Source organism: Balaenoptera musculus, chromosome 2, assembly GCF_009873245.2.
Source record: "Balaenoptera musculus isolate JJ_BM4_2016_0621 chromosome 2, mBalMus1.pri.v3, whole genome shotgun sequence".
NCBI classification, from domain to species: domain Eukaryota; kingdom Metazoa; phylum Chordata; class Mammalia; order Artiodactyla; family Balaenopteridae; genus Balaenoptera; species Balaenoptera musculus.
This window is the reverse complement of record NC_045786.1, coordinates 92,038,735-92,062,117: the sequence shown is the minus strand read 5'-3', so window position 1 is coordinate 92,062,117 and position 23,383 is coordinate 92,038,735. Positions and strand designations below refer to the sequence as shown.

General features: G+C 57.5%; 1 protein-coding gene across 1 annotated transcript; it reads right to left on the bottom strand.

Annotated features, from left to right (window-relative positions):
* Window positions 1–642: 642 nt before the first annotated feature.
* Window positions 643–20,318, bottom strand: PLCB2 (phospholipase C beta 2). Its single transcript, XM_036842012.1, is given in 44 exon segments — window positions 643–1,573; window positions 1,575–1,616; window positions 1,618–1,696; window positions 1,698–1,732; window positions 2,090–2,176; window positions 2,852–2,909; window positions 3,464–3,559; window positions 3,650–3,726; window positions 3,851–3,904; window positions 3,906–4,011; window positions 4,098–4,183; window positions 4,185–4,330; window positions 4,440–4,484; window positions 4,745–4,820; window positions 4,949–5,043; window positions 5,214–5,318; window positions 5,732–5,831; window positions 6,412–6,576; window positions 7,109–7,263; window positions 7,780–7,904; window positions 8,038–8,122; window positions 9,087–9,183; window positions 9,306–9,369; window positions 9,371–9,416; window positions 9,555–9,717; window positions 10,319–10,403; window positions 10,675–10,757; window positions 11,037–11,194; window positions 11,360–11,386; window positions 11,389–11,505; window positions 11,594–11,760; window positions 11,944–11,993; window positions 11,995–12,045; window positions 14,732–14,808; window positions 14,915–14,957; window positions 15,039–15,127; window positions 15,210–15,300; window positions 15,302–15,341; window positions 15,343–15,392; window positions 16,009–16,077; window positions 16,718–16,734; window positions 16,737–16,781; window positions 17,296–17,374; window positions 20,079–20,318. Coding segments are annotated over 44 exon segments (3,942 nt in total). The 5' UTR covers window positions 20,163–20,318; the 3' UTR covers window positions 643–1,240.
* Between the last annotated feature and the right edge of the window lie 3,065 nt (window positions 20,319–23,383).

The following is a 23,383-nucleotide window of genomic DNA, read 5'->3' as shown; positions in this document are numbered from 1 at the left end:
CCAGGTGGCCTGACAGCTTGCGACTCCCCAGAGGGTGGGGGCACCTCTGCAGGAGGCTCTTCTGCTCCAGCCCTGAGGGTGGAGACAAGGAAGGGCCACATCTGGTGAGGAGTGGTGCAGAAGGGTGACATCATTTTCCCGTGGTTGTGGCATCAGGGCGCAGATGGGGAAGTGAATCCTCTTCAAGTCCAGAGGCGGGCCATTCCACTGGGCTCTAGAAGGGACCTCATGCCCAGTCAACTCTCATGGACTTTTTTCCCCAGCCCACTTCATTTGGGGCCACTCTACTCCACTGCCCCCCCATTTCTTTTATTGATTTTTGGCTGTGTTGGGTCTTCGTTGCTGCGCGCGGGCTTTCTCTAGTTGCGGTGGGCGGGCTTCTCATTGCGGTGGCTTCTCTTGTTGCGGAGCACGGGCTGTAGGTGCTCGGAGCTTCAGTAGTTGTGACTCGAGGGCTCTAGAGCGCAGGCTCAGTAGTTTGTGGCGCACGGGCTTAGGTGTGTCGCGGCCTATGGGATCTTCCCAGACCAAGGCTCGAACCCGTGTCCCCTGCCTGGCAGGTGGATTCTTAACCACTGTGTCACCAGGGAAGCCCTGCCCCCTTTCTTAGCTGTAGAACAGAGGCCAGGCTTAGGCAGGAAATCTTGAGACAGGGTTTCTTTAGTAGGAGTAAGAAAGAGAAAAATAAATAACCTCATAAAGTCAGGAGAGAAAATGGTGCTGACCTTGTCAGACAGTCTAGAGCAGGGCACATGCTGGAAGTACCCCCCCAGGCCTAGGAAAGGTGGTGGCTGGCTCTGGGTGGGAGAGTGCACAAAAGGCGTCTTCTCCCCTCACCACCCCCAGCCCCAGTTGTCTCATTGTGGCCTGAGGGCCACACAGCTGAGGCCGCTTTTCCACATCAGCCTCCCATCCCCCAAGGGCAGGAGGCAGTGGAAGCCACCTTAGCCTGGGATCCTGGAGCAGCTGTCCCCAGGGAGCTGGAAGGAAGTGCTGGACTCTGTAATCAGGGAGCTGACAATGAGGCCAACTCAGGGCAAGCCGAGATGGGGCCTAGAAGCCAGGGTGAGCTGCCCGCCTTATGGCAGGAGAGTTTGGGAGTTTGGACCTGCTTGAACTACAGGTGATGGAGTGGAGGTTCCAGGTGGCCAGGCCTAACCCTCCAGGTGAGGAACTGAGTCCAGAGTGGCACACTAGGAAATGCAGAGTGGGGCCAGGACCGCATTTCCTGCCTCCAAGTTCATATTCTTTTGCCCTCAACAACATGTGACAGACACTTATTCAGAGGGAAGGGGAAGCAGGAGGAGCAGGATGTTGGCTTGGAGAGGACCTCCAGGCCCCAGATGGGCCCCAGATGGCCTGGTTCCTGCCTCCTACTTAGCCTGACTGTTGAGAAAGGGGCTCCAGTGTCCAAGGGAGCTCCAGCTTCCCGCAGCTTCACAGTGCTGGGCCCTTTCCTCCAGGGGGAATGACCCACATCCCAGGAAGGGTGAATGTCCTTGCAGAACGTCCCAAGGGCATGGGGGGCATCAAGGAGGCTCTCCTGGGCGTCTGTCTTCTCTGTGAGGGCATCGCTGCTCACACAGCCCCCTGGAGACCCTGTAGGTCCTCTCAGGGCTTGTCACTCCTCCGCAGAGGGCAAGCAGGCCTGAGGCAGGTCCTCACCGACTCCTTTACTTCCACCTCAGGCCCTTCATCTTGCCTTGTATTCTGCCAGCGCCTCCTGCTGGAACTGTGGGGACAGCAAGGACACCCCTGGCTCAGGATGGGCCACCTGCCCACTCTTTCTTGCCTGAACAGTGGAACCAGGAGATGCCTGGTTTGTTCAGACCTCCCAGGAGATCAGGGTGGGAGGTGGGGGTAGTGGAGCCCATCAGGGGGTCTTTCAGGAGAGGGAATGCCAACCAAGCAAAGAGATCTGCAGAGCTGCCTCATGATCCCCTGGGAATCAGAGCCCTGACCCCCTGGAGAGGGGCGAGTCCCCCACCACCACCCACCTCTTGACTGGCAGCTCCCCGGAGCTGGGTCCCTTTACACCCTGGAGCCAGGCCAGCTCTGCTGTGGGCCAGGGTAGTGGTCCCCCCGTCACCTGCTTTTCCATCTCCCGGATCTGTTCCAGGCAGGCTGCCTGCTTCTCTTCCAGCTTCTCCTGGTGCCTCTCCAGGTTGTCCGTCATCTGGGCAGGAGTGAGAGACAGAGAATCAGGACAGCATAGGCAGGCAATCTGGGGTGAAATCCAGCTACAATCCCAGTAACCAGCTGTGAGCCTTTGACAAATCCTTAACCTTTGAAAAGTTGGGGTTTTTGTTTGTTTTGTTTTGTTTTTTAATTTGTAAGATGAGGATAATAGTACCTGTCTTGCTGGATTGTGAAGGATTATCTGAGACAGTTCATGTGAAGCACCCGGCTTAGTGCCTGCACAAGGTCAGGACTCAGGAGCTGGTAGCTCTGTTACTGTTGTTAGTAATCCCCAGGGAGCTTTAGGGCCATTCTCCACAGGGCTTTCCTTCCTCTTCTGACTCCCTGGAAGCCTGACTCTGGAAGCCCCCTTGCTCCCTCTTACCCACCCACCCCAATCCCACCTCCCCTTGGCCAGCTGGCCCATATCATTTCCATCGAGGGCAGCTGGCCAAAGACAGACTCCTTTAGGCTGGTATCCCAACCTCTGCACAAAGGCCAGAACCCTGGATGGCCTAGGGGAAGCCCCTCCCCTCTACTGCCTCTCCCCCCCATCCCTAGCTGGGGGGCCACTCTCAACAGTGCATCTCCTAAGGGCAAAGTAAAGGCCTTGGGGCCACCCCTTCCCTCAGAGAGAGAGAGTGTGTTTGGGAAGGGCACAGCTCTTACACACCTGCTTGATGACCTGCACCACCTCCTGGATGTGGGAGTTGTTAATCTCTCTCTTCAACCTGTTGGGGTGATCAGAGTTTCAGAGAGGGCAGGAGGCCCCTGGGAAGAGCTGGATGAGACAAAGTCTCCACAGGGTGTAGGCAACATGAGAACATCCACCCTCTGTGGCTGGCATGCATCTATGTCTGGTCTGGGAACCAGCCAGAGGGGTAAGCAGGGGGACCCAAGGAGGATCTAAGGAGATATTGGGAGCCCTGGGGGCCCTTTGAGGGAAGGCCTTCCTCACTAAAACGCACTGTTCTTCAAGGCATGCATGGGAAAGTGCAGGTGGGAATCAGCTCTCCCAAGGTTTCACCTCCCTCTTTACACACTTGATTTTCCCTTAAATTCTCCTCTCTCCTCAAATAGTGGTGGCATCTGTGTTTTGCCTAAGGAGGACATTCTCTGATCAGAGGTGACGGAAGTAGAATTAACTTTCCAGAACCAGGAGACAGGCACATCTCTGGGAAGCAAGTCAGGACCCACTTGTAGGAAGGCCCCTTCCCACCCAGTGTGGTTCCTGCTCAGCACTGGGCCTGGAGTTTGAGTCCTGCGCCTCCCCTCCAGGGCTCACCTCTCCTGAGCCATCTTGTCTGTGGTGACCTTCATCATGGCCTGGATCCGCTCCAGCCTCTTGGCCTCCAGCTTTTTCTTCATCTCTTTGGTGTCACTGCAGAGAAACGGGCATCAGGAAGATGCTTCCTGCGGCTTGAGCCCTCCTGGGAGGTAAGAGTCAGGCGAAGAAGGGAGGGAGGCATACGTCTCCAAAGTCTCCTTGAGGGTCTTCAGCTCTGCAGCCTGTCTCTCTCTGGCCAGCTCCATCATCTTGGTCATTTGCTGAGGGAGAGGAAGGAGCGGCTAAGCTAAGACAGAAGAGATGCCCTTGGCTGTGCGGAGGGTGTGGGGTCGGGGTCCGGGCCGTCGCTCCCTCCCCTCCCCCCACGCTGGCACCTCGGCCCACTTTGCTGCTTCCCTGCCGCCTCAGAACACACTCGCACTGCTCCTCGCCCTGCCTGCAACAGCTCCAGCTCCAGCCTGTCCCTCAGCTCTCGCAGGCGCGCGTCCGCGCCCTCGGGGCCTTCGGCCGGCGCCGCCCCGGCGGGGTCCTCGCCCGGCGGGGTCCTGCGGAGGCCATGTGGGGACAAGCCGTGAGCCCCAGGACGCCCGAGCCCGAGCCGCGGGGGGCAGGATGCCTCCGCCGCCCTTACCTCTTTTTGCGGGAGCCTTTCCCCGGGCCGAGCTTGCGGCCCCGGCCCTCGCCGCCGCCCCCAGCGCCCGGCGGCCCGAACTCGGCCCGCCTGCGCCGCGCCCCTCTGCAGCAGCTCCTCCCAGCGCCGCGCCCCGCGCCGCTCCAGCTCCCGCAGCTCCTTCTCGTGCCGCCGCTGCAGCTTCACGACGCCCTTCAGCTCCCGCAGCTCCTCCAGGCTGGCGGTCCGCGGCTCTGCTGTGGCAGGGGTGAGGCGCGCGCCCCCCGGGAACCGCCCCCCACCCCGCGTCCCGGACCCTCCCCGGGCTCGACCCCAACGTCACTCGGTCTCAGCAGGCCTTACCCGCAGCTTCTTTCGTGGCCTCCTCCCCGGCCTTGGCCCCGTCTGCTGCAAGAGCCAAAGGAGAGGCTCTCCGGTGCCCTCGGCTCGGCCCCTCCCCCGCCTCCCGCGGGTGGCGGTGTGGGCCCCATACTGCGCACTGCCCAACCGAGGCTTCACATGCAGACGTTCCCTCCCCAGGTGAAAGTTTTCGGGGTTGTTTTTTGTTTTTATAAAGAACTGCCCCGCCCGTCTGGGATGTGCCTACCGGTGTGCAGCGGAGAAGTCGAGACCCTTCCGGTAGGTGGGGGGACCCCGCAGTGCGTAACCTGCTGACCCGTTGCTCGTTGGAGCCGATGCCCCATTGACCTGGCGGGCAACTGGACCCCCGAGAGGGAAGGGATTCTGTGTAGGGAGAGCGTGTTAGGAAGGTGCCTCTCTCCCTGTGCCCTGGACTCTGCCCCCTCCCTCATCTTCCCCAGAGAGGGTTGCAGCTCATGGGGGCCCCTGGCAGAGGACCTGACAACACAGACCTCAGGCAGGCCTCCCATGGCTTCCTTGAGCTTCACAGACTTCTTATCATGGGCACTGAAGAACTTGATGGGATTGGCGAGGGCCACCGTGAGGTCTGGGTGCACAGGGACATGGTGGGCCTGGTAAGGAGATGTACCTGGGAGCCTCCCCTATCCTCACCTACCCCAGGATACCCTGTCCTGCCCCCCCCTCTGGAGGCTGGCTTGCCGAGAGAGGAGGGGGGATGGACACCCTGGGGCTTCCAGCGTTCCACGGGCCTCCCACCTGCCCAGGTGTCAGGTACATAGTCCTTCATCTCCAGGAAGACAAAGAGCGCAGGCATGGTGAGCGGCATGTTGCTCTCACTGTGCAGGCACAGATGGTGGTATCCTGTGGGACATGACCAGTGGCCAGTGAGCCAGAGCCCACTGCTGCCCAGCCCTGCTCACCAGCAGCCCAGTACTCGACACTTCCGGCTTTAGTCTGGTTCTACCTCATGTGGTTATTGTTAGGATTAAGTGAGAAAGTGTTATAAGCCCGTAAAGCATTTTAAGTGCCCAATAAGTGTCAGCTACTTGGGAAACTGCCCCAGTAGTTGCAGAGAATTAGAGACATTCTGTTGGGTGGGCAGAGTCCCCACCTCTGTCAGTGTCCTGGAGAGGTACTATTCCTGCCCCACTTTCCCGGGCTGATAACATGACAAGGCCACCTCCCTGAAGCTGCCCCACCCTCTGGACGGGATCCTGATGCTGGTCTTGGTCTCAGACCCACTGGGAACAGCAAAGAAGAACCCCTATCCTTACCAGAATTCAGGGCATTGATGGGGATGATGCGGTGTCCAAGAAACTTGTTGCCATCCTCCATCACAACCACCCTGAGGGAGGCCAGCTCAGGCATCAAGATCTGGGGAGAGTTCAGGACAGGACAAGCTGGAGAGGGGAGAGAGTGGCCAAGCTGCCCCCCTTCCCTGATTCCAGAAATCTAGGGTCAGTGTGAGAACATGGCAGGCTTTACTGGATTTGGTGAGGACAGAGGGCCCACGCTAAGCCACACACGTAGACATCCTAACGGCTCATGTCATGGCTGGTCCACACAGAGCAGAGAGCTGGATACGCAGCCCAGGGCTCCAGGGGGCCTGGTGCAGACAGCCCTTGGAAGCTTTGTCAGCAAGTATCCAATGGGAGCAAAAGGCCCCCGTGATTCCCTGGGTCCCTGCACCCTGGTCTGGGAGTTCACATTTCTGCCTCTAATCATAACATGGACAAGCCTGCACATACACACATGTACACACACATACAAAACTTGCCCACGAAGGAAATTTCTGTAAACTTGGTTTTTGGACTCTTGATACTCAGGAGGGCACAGATGAGGGGTGGGGAGAGGAGGAGGATCAAGGAAATCCTTTTATGTATTTTCTCTTCTACAAGTAGAGACCAAGAACTAGGGACAGATCGCAGCCCCTGCCCTGATCTAGCCACCCCACCTTCTCAAAGACAAAGGGCTCCTCCTTCCAGACAGGATTGATGGAATTGGTACTGGGTGACAGCTTGGTGCGATAGCGCCTCTTGGGGTCCCCAGGAAGGCCAAACAGCTCCACTTCCACATAGGTGCGCACACTGCGTTCTGACAGGAACTGCCCAGAGATCACCTGGAGGTTGCGGCCCATGGGAGACCAGCATCAGCTCCCCCACCCAGGCCATTCCCCAGAACTTAGGGCCTCCAGCCCCCCTAGCTGAAACATCCATTCTTGGGTACTGTGAAGAGCCCCATTCAATTCTGGCCACAGAGTAGAGGCTGTGTGGCTTAAGGGTTACAGCTAAGCTCTGGCACCCAGGGTGCTTCCAGCATTTAGGGAAGAGGTGTGGGCCTCCCCACCTCCCTCCCCAGCGAGGAAGGAACAGGGCCCTCCCCCCGGGGCCTGGGGCTCCTGCTGCCCCACTCTTCTCCCCTTCCCCCACCCCAGCCTCAGCCCTTCCCCTTGGTTTCCATGGGGACCAAGAGGCAGCCTCCAGTGCTGAGGAGGAGGCAGTTTCCAAGGCAACTTGCTACTGCATGAAGTGGCTGGGGCTGAAGTTTTCGGGATATCAGGGGAGGGGGTTGGGAATGGAGGAGTGGGGCTCCTGTGTCTTTCTCCTCAAGACCCCCGCCCTCCCGGCCACTTGTCCACCTCAGGGCCTTGCCGTAATGGAAAGGGTCGTGGCTACCACCACGTCGATGCGGTCCACCGAGAAGGGGTTGAACTGCTTGTCCAACCGACGCATGAACTCATGCTTGAGGAGGTAGCCACTCTGCCCGTTGAACTCAAAGAGCGCCATGTTCTGCTGCATGGGCAGGTCTGGGGGGACAAGGGCACTCAGGAAGGGCAGCCCGGCTCTGGGTCTGCACGCAGCCTCTCTTTCCACAGTTCCCAGCCTTTCCCGTCTCGCAAATGGGGAGGTTGGGTGGACCGTGAGGATGAGGGTTTCTCATGTCCCAGCCTGGTTCCTTAGGGTCTCATCCCTCAGGAAGGGCCCGCAACCTGGAGTCAGCAGGAGCAAAGCCACAACCGGACCTCAAGCTCACAGTGGGAGTTGAGGCCAGTGGAGCAGGTGTTCCCACAGACCCACTCAGGCCGAGCAGCCAGAACCCATGCCAGCACCCTGGCATCATCACAGACATACTCGTATACGTGCAGTCACATAGGCATGAGCTGATGCACTAAACGCTCACACACATGCACATGCGCCCAGAGTCTAAATGAACATCAGCCCCCCCCGCCCCCAGGTCTGTTCCAAAGACCCCCCATCCCCAGGGAAGGGGTAAAGGTGGGAGGGGCAGGGGAAGGTTCTTAAGGGCCTGAGCATGCCCTCACCCATCGTCTGGAAGTTGAGAGCAACCATCTGGCAACCAGCATTCCAGAACATCTGGGGCATGTAGTTGGAGGAGTCCATGCGGGTGCCCTTGGGGTAGATGCGGCTCATCTGGCGCTTGTTGTAGCTGCCACAGGGTATAGGAGCCGGCAAAGCCACCTGCACCGGGAAGACCCACAGACCCCCTGCGAGCCCCGTCCCAGGCCTCCCCCTTCCCTCCACCCCACCAGGGACCCTGGCTACTGAGGTCTCAAGGATACTCCACAAACTGCACTGAGGACTTGGAGAGCAGGTCGTAAGCCTTGAGCTCCGTGAAGGAGGAAATGACATAACTTCGGTTCTTCTCTGTGTAGGGGAGAAAGAGGAAGGAGAGTCCGCGTCAGCCCATCCCCTCCCACAGACTTGCCCTCCCCTGTGGCGCGGCTCCCTCCAGCACAGAGATGCCTCCAACCTAGCGTTTCCACCAAGGGCTGAGGGTTGAGGGGCCACCCCCGGGGTGGGGAATGTGCAGATCTGTGTGGGTAGCAGTGTGTGCTGGAGGTAAAGGGTACGCACAGTGGATACATACGCACAGGGATGGGGTGTGCGTGCCAGAGTCCTAAGGGGTGGGGTACATGCCCTGGGTGGATTCAGAGGGTGTGGGAAACATGCAGCGACGAGCCCGGGGGTCAGGAGCACGCTGTGATGCACAGGGAGCAGGGTGCAGGGGTGAGAGGCGCACAGCAAGGGTGGTGCACAGGAGGGGGTGCAGGCTGGGGCTTCAGGGGTGAGGAGCCAGTGCTGCAGAGTGCATACAGAAAAAGGTGTTCGTGTCGGGGCTGTGCACAGAGGGTGAGAGGAACTCATTGCGCGCATGTCCGGAGAAGATAAAGGTAAACAGCATGGACGCACTCAGAAAGGGAAGGGAACAAGGGGCAGATGTGCGCTGGCTGGTTTCTTTGCCTTCCTCCCCCTCCCAGGAGTTCTCATGCCCAGGCAGCCACAGAAGGAAGCTGCAGGAGCCCCAGGCCGCCCGGCCGAGGTGGCCCTTGGTAAATGCCTGTCACCGACACACCCCAGAGCATTCTGCTTGGTGCCAAGTTCTCAGTACAGTGATGGGACACTGGGAGCCACTGCCACTTAAACATGCCTTTGCCTGGCTCCTCTGCTGGGTATTTATAAGCAGGGCCCCCAGCCCAAGGAGAGGGAGGACCCGCCTCGCTCTCACCCCCGCCCATCAGCTGCTCTCTGGCATCAGGACATGCTTCCTAAGGGCCTTCTCCTGAATCTAGCCTAACTTCCAGCTTACCACCACCGCATGCTAACTCACGGGCAGAGGACTCGAAGGAGATGAACTTGGTGGGCTGGACGTAATTGACTAGGCTGGACATTTCCTTGTAAGCCGTCACCTCCAGGCCCGCTGTGCCCTAGGGAGAAGGGGGAAGGATGGGGAAGAGGCCAGTTCAGAGCCCAGGGACCCGGTCCCACGCCCCCGCCTGGAGGGCTCTGCAGTGGAGCTGGCAGAAGGGCCTCGGGGCTCCCCACACACCTCATCTGACTGCATCTTCTTCATCTCTTCTTCATCCAGGCTTCCCGACTCCTCCTCTTCCTCTTTCCACCTCCTCCCTCCTCCAGCTCAGCCCTTCCTCACCAGCCCACACTGCCACATACAGCTCCATCAGCACTGGGGGCGGGGGAGACCCCCGCACCAGGCTGGCTCTCCCCTCCAGGCCCAGCCCCTCTCTCCCATTCCAGATGCTCCTCCACGGCCACCCCCACTCCTTCCAGGCCGACTCACCTGTGTCCTCACCCACAGGGACATTGGGTGGGCCGCTCCCCTCAGCCTCCCCACCCGGCTCCTGGCTGGGGCCTGCGGGACCAGGAAACTGTTTCTTCTTGTTCTTGATGAGGATCTTGCCTCGGAGATCCTCAGGGCTGGGCAGGGGGATGCCTGGTTTCAGCTGTGGGAGAGGAGAGAGGGTCCTCAGCACTATCTCCTCACCTTCAGGATGTAGCCCAAGCTCCTGCATGGCAAGCTACACCCCACCTGCCCCAGGCCTACCTCTCCAGTCTCTCCTCTCATCACTCCCACCTCGTGCGCTAAACCCCTGCCTGACCCAACTTATCCCAGCTCCTCAGTGATCTTTTCTCAACTACTCAGCCTGCCTAGAACACCCTTCCCCACTCTCACCAAGATAAATCCATTCTTTCCCTCAGGTTTCAGCTTAGCTATCACCTCCTCCAGGAAGCCTTCCCTGATCCTGAAGACCAGATATGGAGCCCCAGGTACTCTCATAGCAGCCACTGGTTGTAATGGCCTGGTTACTTGTCTGCCTCCTGACTAGAGGGTAAGTGATCTGAAGGCTGGGACTGCCCCTCTGCCACTGACATACCCCCCAAGCCCAGCACAGTGCCTAACACGTGGTAGATGATAGGACCCCAGCCCCGCGTCCTCCCAAATGAACCGCAGCATCCTCTGGGGAGATCTGCCTCCTTAACCTGGCACCCTGCCCTGGCTCCCCAGCCCTCAGACCCAGATGCCCCACAGTGAAGTCCACTCACTGGGAACTTTTCCAGTGGCTCTGTGAGCAGCATATCCCCAAATATCGTTCGGCAGTACTCGGCCATCTTAGCCTGTTGGCGGGGTCTGCAGGGAGCAGAAGTGGGTGTGGTTCAGCGGCTCCACTCCACCCTCTTGCCCATCTTTTTGTGCCCCCTGATGACCCAGATCAGGGGCTCAAGATGTTGGGGAGGCAGGGACGCAGGCAGGAGAGCCTGGGGTCCCAAGGAGATTGTGTTGAGACCGGGGGGAGAGCCAGAAGGCATGGCTAGAGGCTGGGGACAGTTGTGGGGAGGGCAGCTGCAGGCGGGAGATGGGGACAGGGTAGAGAATGAGGCTGGATGGCCTGGATACGCACGAGTCCACGTGGTTTTCAAACGACAGGATGACCGGATAAGGGGAGGTCTTAAAGGCACTTTCTGCAATAGCTTCAATTGCTTCCTGGAGGAGAAGGGGACCCCATGGGAGGTCAGTGCTGTGCCTCCAGGCTTCCCCTCCCTCAACGGCGCCCTTCCCCGCTCCCCAGTTTCAACACACACATAGAATTGGAGGGCCACTCTTGGCCCTGTGTCTCTTCTGGTCCTCTCTAGTACCCACACTGGTCCAAGGCCTCCCAGCCATCCCTCCTCTCTGGCCTCACTCCCCCCAACCCCAAAAAGCTCATGGCCCAGGGCCCTTCCCTAGTGCCGCTGCCACCAGCCCCCACACGACGAGTCTCACCTTGAAATAGATGTCTGTGGTCATGGTGAAGCCGTGGGTGATAATGGGCTCCTCATCAGGGGGCTTCCCCTTCCAGCAGTCCAGCTCCACGCAGCGGCAACCCGCCAGCAGCACCTGGCGGTACATCTCCGCAGAGGAAAGGCCTGAGAACTGGCCGGCTGAGCCAGAGGAGGGGCGAGGGATGGGGGCTTCACTCAAGGGCAGTCCAGCTCTGCCCCGCCCCACTCCATAGTGGGCAGCCCGGGGGCAACCCCTGCAGGGGATTCAGGTAGCAGGAACAGCCCCCGTAAAAGGGGAGGTTGCAGTGAGTCGCCAGGGCCCACCTGTCAGGTAGGTGTTGTGGGAGGAGTGATGAAGTAATGGTTGAGCGGCTGCGTCATGTCGTGGTGCAGCAGCAGCTTGTCCTGGGCCAGCACGCTGTTCTCTGGCCCACAGAGAAACCATACCATGCCCTCGGGGGACAGCTGGCCTGGGGGACAGGGGTGGTTGTCAGGGCAGCAGCCCAGCTGCCAGGACCGGAGAGGACCGTGGAGGGTCAGAAGTTCCCTTGTCCTCACCCCTCTGCACGTTGACGCCTCTGGGCTCGTACTTGTCGATGAGGCCCTGCACCTGGTCAGGCCGCACAGGCGGGAACAGCAGGGAGTTGAGCCTGGAGTCGCGCTGTTTCTGGTTGATGAATTTGGCCAGGTGCTCCTTAGTCATGTAGGGTTTGGCCTTGGCGTGGCTGCAGGCCAAAGAGAGGAGCACAGGTCCCCTCTATATCCCCTGGGCTGGGCGCGGGGCGTGTGTGTGGTGGGAGCTGGGACAACCCCTCTTCTCCAGCGACGCTACCTAATTGTCAGCATGGCAGGTGGGAATTTTAGCCACCACCCCTTCCCCGAGACCCAGCCCAGCCCAAGAAGCTCACTAGGAAGTGAAGATCTCATCTATTTCTGGCCGAGGACAAAGGTTCATGAGGGAAACTCTTGTAGACGGATTCTGGGAAGTCCTCGGGATTGATGGCATCATTCTGGGGGGATAGAGAGTCACCTGATGACTCTGCCCCACCTTCCAGCACTAAGAACCACAGACTAGGCCCAGCCCTGCGCGAGGGGCCTGGGGAGAGGGAGGGCTCAGGGCAGACAGAAGAGCATCAAGGGCACCCTGAGGCCCCACTTTTCAAGGCCCTGGTTGCTGAGCAGAGAGCATCTTAGCTGGTTTGCTTTGCCCCTGAATTGATACTGGCTAGTCTCTTGGCTGGGACAGGATTCAAACTAAGAGTGACCAGAACTGGGAAGAAAAGAGGTCAGAAGCAAGCTACGCTGTTTGCCAGAGCTGTGGGCTATCTTATTCTTTTTAAATGGAGGATACATTTTCAAAAAGAAGCAATTTGCATACAAACAATGCACCTAACAACGGAACCCCAAGATACACGAAGCAAAACTGACAGAATTAAGGGAGAAATAGACAATTCAACGACAATAGTTGGAGGCACCAAAAAGCACAAGGACGATAACAAAAAATAGACAGATTGGACTTCATCCAAATTAAAAATTACGGTGTTCCAAAGGATACTGTCAATAAAGTAAAAAGAATGGGAGAAAATATTTGCAAATCAGATATCCAGTAGTAGACAACTTCACACTAAAAGAAAACCCAGTTGAGAGATGGGCAATGAATTTGAATAGATATTTCTCCAAAGAAGATATGCAAATACCAATAAGCACATGAAGAGGTGCTCAGCATCATTAGTCGTTAGGGAAATGCAAATCAAAACCACAATGAGGGGAATTCCCTGGCGGTCCAGTGGTTAGGGCTCAACTTCCACTGCAGGGGGCACGGGTTTGATCCCTTGCTGGGGGACTAAGATCCCGCAAGATAGGTGGCACGGCCAAAAAAAAATAAATAAATAACATAAAACCACAATGAGACACCACATCACACTCACAGGATGACTAAAGTAAAAAAAAGAAAAAAGAGACAGACAATAACAAGTGTTGATGAAGATGTGGAGAAATTGGAACCCTCATACAATGCTGGTGGGATTGTAAAATGGTATAGTCATTTTGGAAAACAGTGTGGCATTTCCTCAAAATGTTAAGTATAGAGTTACCATATGACCGAAGAATTCCACCCCTAGGTATGTCCTCAAGTGACTTGAAAACGTACGTCCAGACAGAATCGTTCATAGCAGCATTATTCATAATAGCCCAAAAGTGGAAACAACCCAAATGTCCATCAACTGTTGAACAGTTAAACAAAATGTGGTATAGCCACACAATGGAATAGTATTCCACAATAAAAAGGAATGAACTACTGATACATGCTACAACATGGATGAAGCTTGAAAACACTGTGCTAAATGAATGAAGCCTGACATCAAAGATCACATATTGTCTGATTCCATTTACATGAAATGTCCAGAATAGACGAATCCATAGAAACAGAAACAGAAAGTAGATTTGGTGGCATTCAGGGATTCTGTGCCTTTGCATTCCATTCCAGAAAAACCCATCAGATGTTTTCCAGGATCACTCTGGAAAGCCAACATCAGTCTTAGTTTGGAGCAGAGGCTCTGAGCAGGATAGCTAGACCGAATCTTGGACCCATCAGCTGCAAGCAAAGATGGCTCAATGGCTCCTACCGGGATGCAGGAGAGCTGATAAATAAGGAGGACTTAGCCAAGGTGGGAACTCAGGAGGCAGGAGGAAAGGAGGGTGGATGTGACAGCAGCAAGTGGTGCCCTCAGCAGGAGCCCATTCCCACCCTCTCCCCAACCCCAAGCTTGCATCCCCTGTGACTCGTTGCACCAAGGGGTCACCAGCTCCGTAGAGTTGAGTGTGGGGGAAGTATTCCTCCTGGGATTCAGGTGGACAAGCGATCTATGAGGACTTAGTTTATTTATTTATAACGTTCCAATTCTTACCAGGAGGAAAAGACTGCACGGAATCCACAAAGGCACTGGCCAAGGGAGGACAGGGGCCTGAGATCTACCCCCGCCAGGCAGGACCCTGGCTCAGGACTGCATCTGCGCACAGGGCTCCTTTTTGTAAGTCACATAAGGCACCTCATGGGGTGACCTAGCATACGACTTGTAATTAAAAATTACTTAAGTAAAAAGAAAGGAAAGGGCTTCCCTGGTGGTGCAGTGGTTGGGAGTCTGCCTGCCAATGCGGGGGACACGGGTTCGCGCCCTGGTCTGGGAGGATCCCACGTGCCGCGGAGCGACTGGGCCCGTGAGCCACGATTGCTGAGCCTGCGCGTCCGGAGCCTGTGCTCAGCAGCAAGAGAGGCCGCGGTGGTGAGAGGCCCGCGCACCACGATGAGGAGTGGACCCCACTTGCCACGGCTGGAGAGGGCCCTTGCACAGAGGCGAGGACCCAACACAGCCATAAATAAATAAATAAATAAAATATTTAAAAAAAAAAAAAAAAGAAAGGAAAAATGTTTTCCTATTGGAGCTGAAGGGGTATAGACCAACCTGCTCTGAACCCGGGCACCTCAACCCCCTGCCCCGGTTCTGTCACTGTGCCTTGTACCAGGAACCGGTTGGTGGCTCTAGAGTGAACGACTTTTCGGGCTGTTGGCTGGGACTGAACTGTCATTCCTGCCCTCCCCATCCCCACCAGGCCTGCCCAGGGTGCCCTCCAGTCCAAGGCAACTCAGGTGAGAAGGAGAATGCTGGGGGTGGGCTGGGGAGGGAGGAAACCACTCACCTTGCCTTTGGGGAGGTGGCAGGCGCTGAGGGCAGCTTCCACCCGCTTGCGGTCAGCAGGAAAACATCTGGAAAAAACTGAAGAAGCAGAGAAAAGCGCCAGGCTAAGAGAGGGGTCAGGCCTGGAGAGGGAAGGCCTTGGGGAGCTCAGAGGACATGTAGGGAGGGAGGAGGGGAGACTCACTCTTCACAGGAATCTTCCCTTCAGGGTTGAGCTGCATCTTGAGCTCACCAGGCTGGTGGGCAGAAAGCAGCCCGTCAAGGCCCGGGCTGACACACTTAGCCCCACGCGCTCAAGCCAGGCAGGCAGGCACTTACCTCTTGTCCAGGAAGGTGCTGCGGGAGGCGTTGGCCGTCAGCGGGTGTTTGGCCAGAGCCAGGACATCTTCAGCCCAGTCTGCAGAACCCCAGGGCACAGCAGTCAGGCCCCGACCACAAAGGTGCCGCCCCACGTCGTGGCCCAGGCCTGTCTCTCAGGCCTGTCCCAGGTGCCCAGCCCCAGGCCAGGCGCCCCCGGTGCACCTTGCCCACGTTCTCTTTGTAGGAGACGAAGTTATGGAAGGTGAGGTCCCACCATGTCGGGGCCAGACACCACGGTGAGCGTCTCAGCAGAAGTTGTTGTCAGGAAAGTCCATGTTGAAGACATCCCGGAGCTTCTGGCTCTGCAGCAGGTCGTGACCACGGTTAGGATCAGAGGTGTGTGTCCCTGTCCCTGCCCACTGTGGCTTTCCCTGTTTTTCCCTCTCAGCCACTTGAAATCTGGCCCACGGGGGTGGCATCCCATCCATGCCCATCTTAGGAACCACGGGAGGGAGAGGCCCACAGGAAGAGATTAACCAAGACTTTGGGGCCTGGGAGTTCTGTGTATTTTGTTTGCCATTTTTCATTTGAAGACAGATTCTTAGTCCCCGGTCTCAGGGAATCCTGCTTCCCACCAATCCCTTCCTCCAATTTTCCTACCAGCATTAGGCAAATATAGGCAAAGCAGTCGGGGTGGAGGGGGAGAGGATGCAAGCAACACCTCCCAGACGGCCTGGGGTGCTCTAGGGGCAGTAGCTGGCCACGCAACATCTCCATCCACTGTGCCCTGATACCAAAGCCCCAGCGAGCCAGGGGGCAGTCAGGCCCCTTCCTCAGCTCAGGGAGAGACCCTCTGCTCAGCCCACAAACCCTTCCCCTGGCTCCAGAGATCAGGCTCCCTGCCCCACAGGGACTCCTGCCCCAGCCTCGTGGAGCTGGTGGCCGTGCTGAGCCTGGGCTGCTACTGGGCCCACTTACCTTGGGCATCTTGGCAAACTTCCCAAAGCGGGTGTCCCGGATGCTGGTGATATCCAGAAACTCCATCTCCTGGTAGGAGCAAAGACAGGATGTGGACAAAGACATCAGGTCAAGAATGAAGGGCAGCGAGGAGGGAGCTTCACACCCCTTCACGTCTTGGCCAGCTGCCTTCCTTAGGTGCCAAGACGGGGGGGCTTCCCAGACCCCAACCTTCCCTTCTCAGCGATCGGGCTCTCCTTCTCATGGTGACCCTCCTCCCTTCCTCTCTGGCCACTCCTCCCCTTGGCCACTCGAGTTACTTGGGAGCTGTGACCTCCAGCCTCCCCTCCCCTGATCCTGGACTCTCCCCAGGTTCCCCCTCCTTCCTTCCGTGCAGGTGCCGAGGACCTTCTCTGATCTCTCTGAGCCCTCAAGTTTACCCAGAACCACAGGCAGGAATCAGCCTTCAGCAGTAACTCTAATTCCTTCTCTCTCTCTCTCCAAGGGATGCTAAAGCTGAAGCATCTGGGCCAAGGCAGCCATGGTTGGAGTGACTGCATCCTCCCTCCCAAAGCAAGTAGCCCCTGCCCACAGGAGATCGCCCAGAGCCACCCTTCCTGGTCATTCTATACTCCTGGCATCCACACCTCCACCCCTGCGTCATCGAGAGGGCTGCTTGGCTCAATGATCAGCAGGAGGCCAGGGCCATGGTAGGTAGGGGCCGCCTCACCTTACTCTGATATGTCCGTACAAGTAGTAGCCCTTGGGGTCCACACGGAGGATAACCGGGGAGGCTTATGGTTGTTTCCTGCAGAGAGAAGGAGTCAGCTCCACTGCTCTGAGACTTCAGGCCGAGCTTTCCTGGCCCAGGCCAGAGGTTTCAGAGCTCACCATCTGCCTAGGAGGTGGCCGTCCCAGGGATCTGCAGGCATTTCCTCTTTGTTCTCCAGAGCTAAGGGCTGGGTATAAGCCTTAAAAGCTCTGAACCAGGGGTGGGGAGGGGTTAGAGGATTGGAGATGACATTTCTGGAAGAGAGGAGGGTTTCCCCTCTAATCCCAAATAGAAGTTCTCCCTCTAGACCCCAAGCAGGGTCTTGGCCCCCACCTCACCCTGTTTTCAAAGCCCACAGCTCAGCCAAAGAGGTAGAATGTCCCTCACCAAGACTCCATGCTACCCCCAGGAGAGCTGAACACGGTGAGAGCCGGGAGCCCAACTCCCGCAAAGCTGCCTAAGCTTCCTGCCTGCCCAGTCCTTCCATCCATGAACCCCCCCGCCCCACCCCCTAGCTGTCCCAAGTGCCTTCCCACCTCCCAGCCTCAGCACCCAGCCCCTCTTGCCTAAAATACCGTCAAAGACTAGCTTCTGCAAAGCCTTTCCTGAGGCATGCTGCAACAACAGGGCGGGGGCCGGTTCTCAGACCTAGAAGCCCCTCCAGGAAATCCCCAAGGGGCTCACGGACTCCCAGGAAACAAGCCTGTACTAGACCATGAGCTGCATGCGCCATGTTTGCTGAAGGAGCAAGTGAATGAAAGATGAACTCGCTTCTGAGTTCCTGCTCCACTCACAGAGCACACAGCCTACCTTTTATTTTAATGGCCTTTGTATGCACAAATAACAAGATACTAAAATCGAAGTTTCCGACAAGGCATGAGAGTTGCTGCACACCAAACCAGACCAAATGCAGAATTTACAAAGGAAATGGTCCAGAAAAAGGTTCTCAGATCAGGGGCGGTTAGGATATGGGGGAAAAGAGAATACTGTGTGAGGAACCTAATTATGGAGAAAGCTGTGTTGTGAGCTCCCTTCCCTTCCCTCCCGAAGGGAGGGTTGGGGTACCTGACCCCTCACCTTAAGCTCGCACTTAGAGAGCTTTCGTCACCCCTGCAGTTGTGGTGCATGACAAACTGGGGTCTGACTCCTGCCCAGGAAACTGAGCGGATGAGAGAGATGCTGGTGTGCTAGGTGAGCCCGAACCCCCAGAGTCTGTGGGGCAACGAACCCGTGAGTATTTTCTGGGTCCAGAGTGGGCCTGTGGGAGAAAGGGGCAAAGCCGAAGGTGCACGAAGCTGAGGGTGGTAACTGGATTCTGTGGGGCTAAAGAAGTAATTTCGAGTGACCTCCTGAAACAGAGATGGCAGGAGGACCCTAAATAAGAGATCCCCAGCTCAGGGGGAGGGTCTCCTAAGAATCCTCAAAAATGCGCATGAGAGAAAGAAGAAGAAGCCTTACACTTCCACCAGGCCCACTTCGTGATAGCAGCTGCTCAGTTAAGAACTTTGGTACCTCTTTCCCTCCTTCCTCACTGCACCCCACCCCTAGTGGGCATAGAGGAAGATCAGGGAATCCTCCCACAGGCCTTTCCACAGGGCCTGCAGCCCACCTGAAACCATTCTTGGAGGTGGGCAGAAGATGTCATTCTAAATTAAGACTGGAGTTTTGAGGTTATAACTAGTTTCTGAAGTAAGACTGGGCTTTTTGAGGAAAAGTGTCCTAGGCTTGTCTATTCCCCAGGAGCAAATGGAACATCTCATGACTGGCTGAGTTTCCTTCCATGGGTCATAGGGGAGCTTCTCCCACAGAATACACTGTGAACGGGCTGTGGGACACAAAAGTAAGCTGGTAGTTGGTTACATCCTGTGCATTGTGCTTATCCTGTACCCAGGTCATCTGCCTACTGGGCCAAAGGCGGTCTGAGAGCAGAGCCTCGTCTGGCAGGTGCGTGTGCCCCGTGACGGGGAAGATTCCTGCTCGTGGGAGGCAGGATCCAGGACCCTGCAGTGCCCTGCCTTGGGGAGGGCAGCGGGCCTGCCAGGTACACGGATGCTGGCTTGCAGAGAAGGCCACATAGCACGTCCCCATCCCTGATGACCCTCTGCCCAGTCAGGTTACACACACTTCCCAGAGGAATGGAGAGAGGCCGCGTCACTTTTCATTCTGAGCCACTTCCCTCATTCCACGGGCTCCTGGGACATGGCTCCACCATGCCGCAGTGACCGCACCACTCGTGGGGAAGCAGAAAGCCTCTCACCACAGGCCCGCTCCCCATAGTCATGGCAACCAGATTACTCAGCCTAGCCCAGCCCCAAAGGCCTGAGAGCCGTAACTCACAGACCCAGAGCCCCCTCATCCCACCTGTAAGGAGGAGGATCCAGCCCTAAGGGCCCTTCCTCCCCCCACAGCCAGTCCAGAGACTTCAGGCTCCCTTCCTGGGAGCAGCCAGCGCTTGACTGTCATGCTGGGCCAGCCAACAGTCCTACCTCCCCGAAGGAGGGGCCCCAAGTTGTTCCCCTCAGCCGCCCAGGAGAATCCCTGGCCTATGGCAACACACGCATCTTCAGGCTCCGGGAGGACCGGAGGCTGGGAAGCAGGCCCAGTTTGGAAGCAGCAGACACAGTGGAGACAGAGGTGCAGGCAAAGTGTGGTTTCCCCTTCCCTGCAGACGGGGCCGGCGTCAGGAGCCAGGCTGAGAGAGCAGCTGGCGGAAGCAGAAGTCTATCGTTCCCTCCCAGGCCCTGGGAGGAGAGCCTCCGGTTCTCACTTGGGGTCCAGGAGCCTTTCGTGGCCACCCCACAGCAGCTGGGGGAGAGCAGGGCATCCCAGGGACAGGGCCGGGGCCAGGTGGGGAGGGGTGAGGATTCCAGCCCTGGCGCCCGGCTGGGGCTGGAATGGGCTGTCTGTGCTGGGAGCAGGGGCCTGGCTCACCGCTGCTGCTGGCCCTGCCTCAGCTCTGGGACACCTTTCCTCCCACTGCCGAGACCGGGAGCAACACACCCTTCTCTTCTTGGGGGCTTTAGGGAAAGACAGACCCAGACCCAAAGCAATTTCCTCCTATGACCACCCAGGCAGCCATCGCCTTCCCACATCCAGACACAGAGCCTTAGCCCCAGCAGCCCAGGGACACAGGCTCGTGGCACACACCCTCCCGCCCAGGTTTGTTTATCTGGGTAGTTGTGTCAGCTGCCTGGCCAAGCCACACAGGCGCCTGAGTCCTGGCAGACATAAACCAAGCCAGCAACCCCCCCCCACCGCCCCGCAGGGCCCCAGGCAGCGCGGGTGCCACCCCTGCAGCCCTCCGCCCAGCCCCACTCACATCATCCCATCTGATGAAGCGCTCGCCTTGGCTCAGATAGGCCTTCACCCCGGGGGGTTGCAGGACAGGGTTACGCAGAGACATAGTGCCAAGCGTCCGTCTTAGGAGAGGCTGGGCAGGCACAGCGCGCAGGAGGAGGGGAGGAAGGAGGGCGGGCGGGGTGGGGGGAGACTAGCTGGGCTCACACAGCACCCGCCCCAGCTAGTCCGGAAGTCTGGGCGCTCTTACAGCCCGCGGGGGGCAGTAGCTGGGTGCAGAGCTGAGTGCTCCGGCCAGAGGCCCATCTGCCTTTTAAATCAGCCTCGTCCCGCCCGCCCGCAGTGGGGGGCTGTGGTCCCTGCTCCTGCAGGGAGGCCGGGCTCCCCTCCGCAAAGCCCCCCGCCCTCACCCTGTGCCTCAGCACTTCCTGCTCAGGGCTTCCTTCTCTGTGCTGCTCAGCACTGAGAGGCAGGTCCCGAGGCCTGGCCGCCTCGGAGCAGGGCCCTCTCCGCCCCAGGGGTAATCCCTGGTCAGATGTGGGGAGGGGCCAGCTGGGGATACCGCTGCCCAGGTCGACACTGAGGGGGGCGAGCAAGGAGCTCACGAGGGGAAGGGACCCCCACAGAGGTGGGGCCCAGAGCACGGGGGTCACTCTCAGAGGCCGAGGAGCCTGGGACCACCCTGGAGGTGGGAGCTGAGGGAGGAGTGGGGTCCAGCTGGGACTGAGCGTTTTGAATAAGTGAAGTTTGCTGACCACCCAGCTCCTCCTTCTCGGTGCTTCCTCCCCGTGAAAATGAGGTGCAAGTGAGGCAATCGCGCCCCTCACCCGCGTCACACGTGACTCCCTCCTCTTGGCCCTCGGGACCTGGACGAGGCCTGAAACCTCACTGACCAGCCACCACTCCACACACGGCTGCTTCAAGCACCCCTCAGCCACCAGCCTCCACCTTGCTCTCCTGCCAGGCTCCCTCCTCTGCCCTGTGCCGGGGCCTGTGGAGGAGAACCTTCGGGCAGGAGGGCTGATTGCAGGGGCCTCAGCTCGGGGTGCTGCTCAGAGCTCATGGCCGTAACTCTGTTCCGGCCCAGGGCCCGGCCCAGGAGCTCAGTCACGGCCCAGTCCAGCCCAGCCCACTTCCTCTTGCCTAATCTGCTCTCATCACCCTACTTAACCCAGCTGGGGGAGCCGGGAGCTCTGCCCCGGACTTCCTTCCCCTCTCAGGGCCCGGCTTTCTGTTCCAGGTCCCACCATGGACATTTGTGCCACCCCCTGACGACAACGGGACCCTCACCCAGGCCCTAGAACTGCCTCTGATGGCCAGTCCGGCCCAGGGCAGGAGGATGGGGGCCTCTAGGGGTTGGAGCTGAGGGGGTTCCTAGCACAAAAATAAGCCCTGGAAAAATAATTCTAAGACCACTGGGGTGGATCCTGGAGCAAGGCCTGACTGAACCTGTGGAAACAGCTTGGGAATCCTCCATGCTGCCATGCCCTGTGCCCTTAGGACTCAGCCTCCCTCCCCTCCCTCTAAGCCCTGCTGTCTCTCATCTCTCCTCCCTCATCCCTCCAGCCTTGGACCCCTCTGGGGGCCCCTCTGGTGTCTCCTGCTCTTCCGATTCCCTCCCTGGAATCAGGTTCCCTCTCTGTCTGTTTGAATGCATTTTGCAAGGGAAATCCCTGTCCCTTCCCAAAGCCCCTGCACCTGTCACCAGCAGCCGTCCCTGCTCCTGTACCCAAGTCCCTCCCTCTGGTCCACCCTGCAGCCTTCTCTCTACTTTGGGCCTGGAAAGACAATCCCCTCTCTCTCCCTTGGCATGGGGATGGGGAAGGTGGAGGCTCTCTCATTTCACAGGATTGGGGGCGCCACAAGGAAGGCAAGGATTTCAGGGCTCTTTACTCTTTTACCTCTTTTACCCTCCGGCTCTGAAGTTTGAGGCTCTGAATCCACAGAATAAAGCCTCACCCATCTTTACCCAGTGATGACACTGCCTGGACCCAGTTCTTGAGACCCCCAGCTGCAGCTTCGTCTGTCCTCGCCTGCCCACATCCTGCAAAGCAGCCCTCAGAATGCAAGAAATCCAAGCAGCAAAGGGAGCTGGGAAAACCTTCATCCAAGAGGGATTTTTTTCCTTTAAAAATACATTTAGCTTTTTAAAAATGTGAATTGACAAAAATATTGTGTAAATAATGGTAGACTGGATATAGAGAAAATCAGAGAGGTCACACGAATACACAGTTTGGGAGACTGGCTCCTGGGCTGAGCTGAGAAGAGGGCGCCTCAGACAGTCTGCCAATCTCATCCCCCGCAGGGCAGAAGGTGGAAGGGCGAGGATGCCCCCTGCTGGGCACACTGGAGAGCACGTGCCTCCTGGGGAAAGGCTGGGAACCCTGAAGGCAGAGCCTTAGGGAAGTCGCTGCTAGGTCTGGATCAGTTGTGAAGATGGGTATGCTGGAGAGTTTGGCATGTCCGAGCTTTGGGCCATAGAAGGCTGTGAGAACTTTGGGCCATAGAAGGTCGTGCTGTCTCCCAGGGAGATACTGGTGGCCTGGAGCCCCGGGGGCAGGTCCCGAAGTCACTTGCTCACTTGGCAGCTTTGTGTGGGGACCTCTTGCTTTTTGGTTTCTCAACCTGTTCATCAGAGAAGTTTAGCGGTGGAAGTTGAACTCAGATCTTTGGGTGGCCCAGTTACCAGACAAACAAGAGAGTCAGATTAGGTGGGTTTCTTACCTGATGCCATGACTTACCTGATGAAGCAGTGGGGTTCAGAAGCCCGGAGGCCTGTTGAGTGTCTTGGGCCAGTGGCTAGCTTACTTCTGGAATGAAGATTGGCTCAGATGTTGCATCCTCGAAGATCTGTTTCCTAGTCAGGCACAGGGAGCCAGGCTGGGCTCACTACGCTATGAACCCAGCCACTTACTAGCTGGTTTATCTTGTAACAGCCCTGTGCCTCAACTTTCTTACCTGTAAGATGGGGATAATTATGCCTCACAGGACTCTGTAAGAATTAAATAATATAATGGATGTAAAGTACTTTATACCCTGCCTGCACATGAGCTCAATATTATTATTATTATTATTATTATTATCATTATTATTATTATTATTATTATTATTATTATTACTTGTTAGCAGACGCTGACAGGAGAAAAGCAGTTTCTTATTACTTCCTCCTCAGTGTATATTGCTATTCTTTCCACAACTATCTTCACTGACTTGCTCTTTGGGTTTTTTGTGGTTTTTTCTTCCAACAGTTTGTGTGGATCAGGGCCTGGACCCACCTTCCCAGGGCAGGCTGAGTTAGGGGTGCTCGTGAAGCAGGCTGTCCCCCAA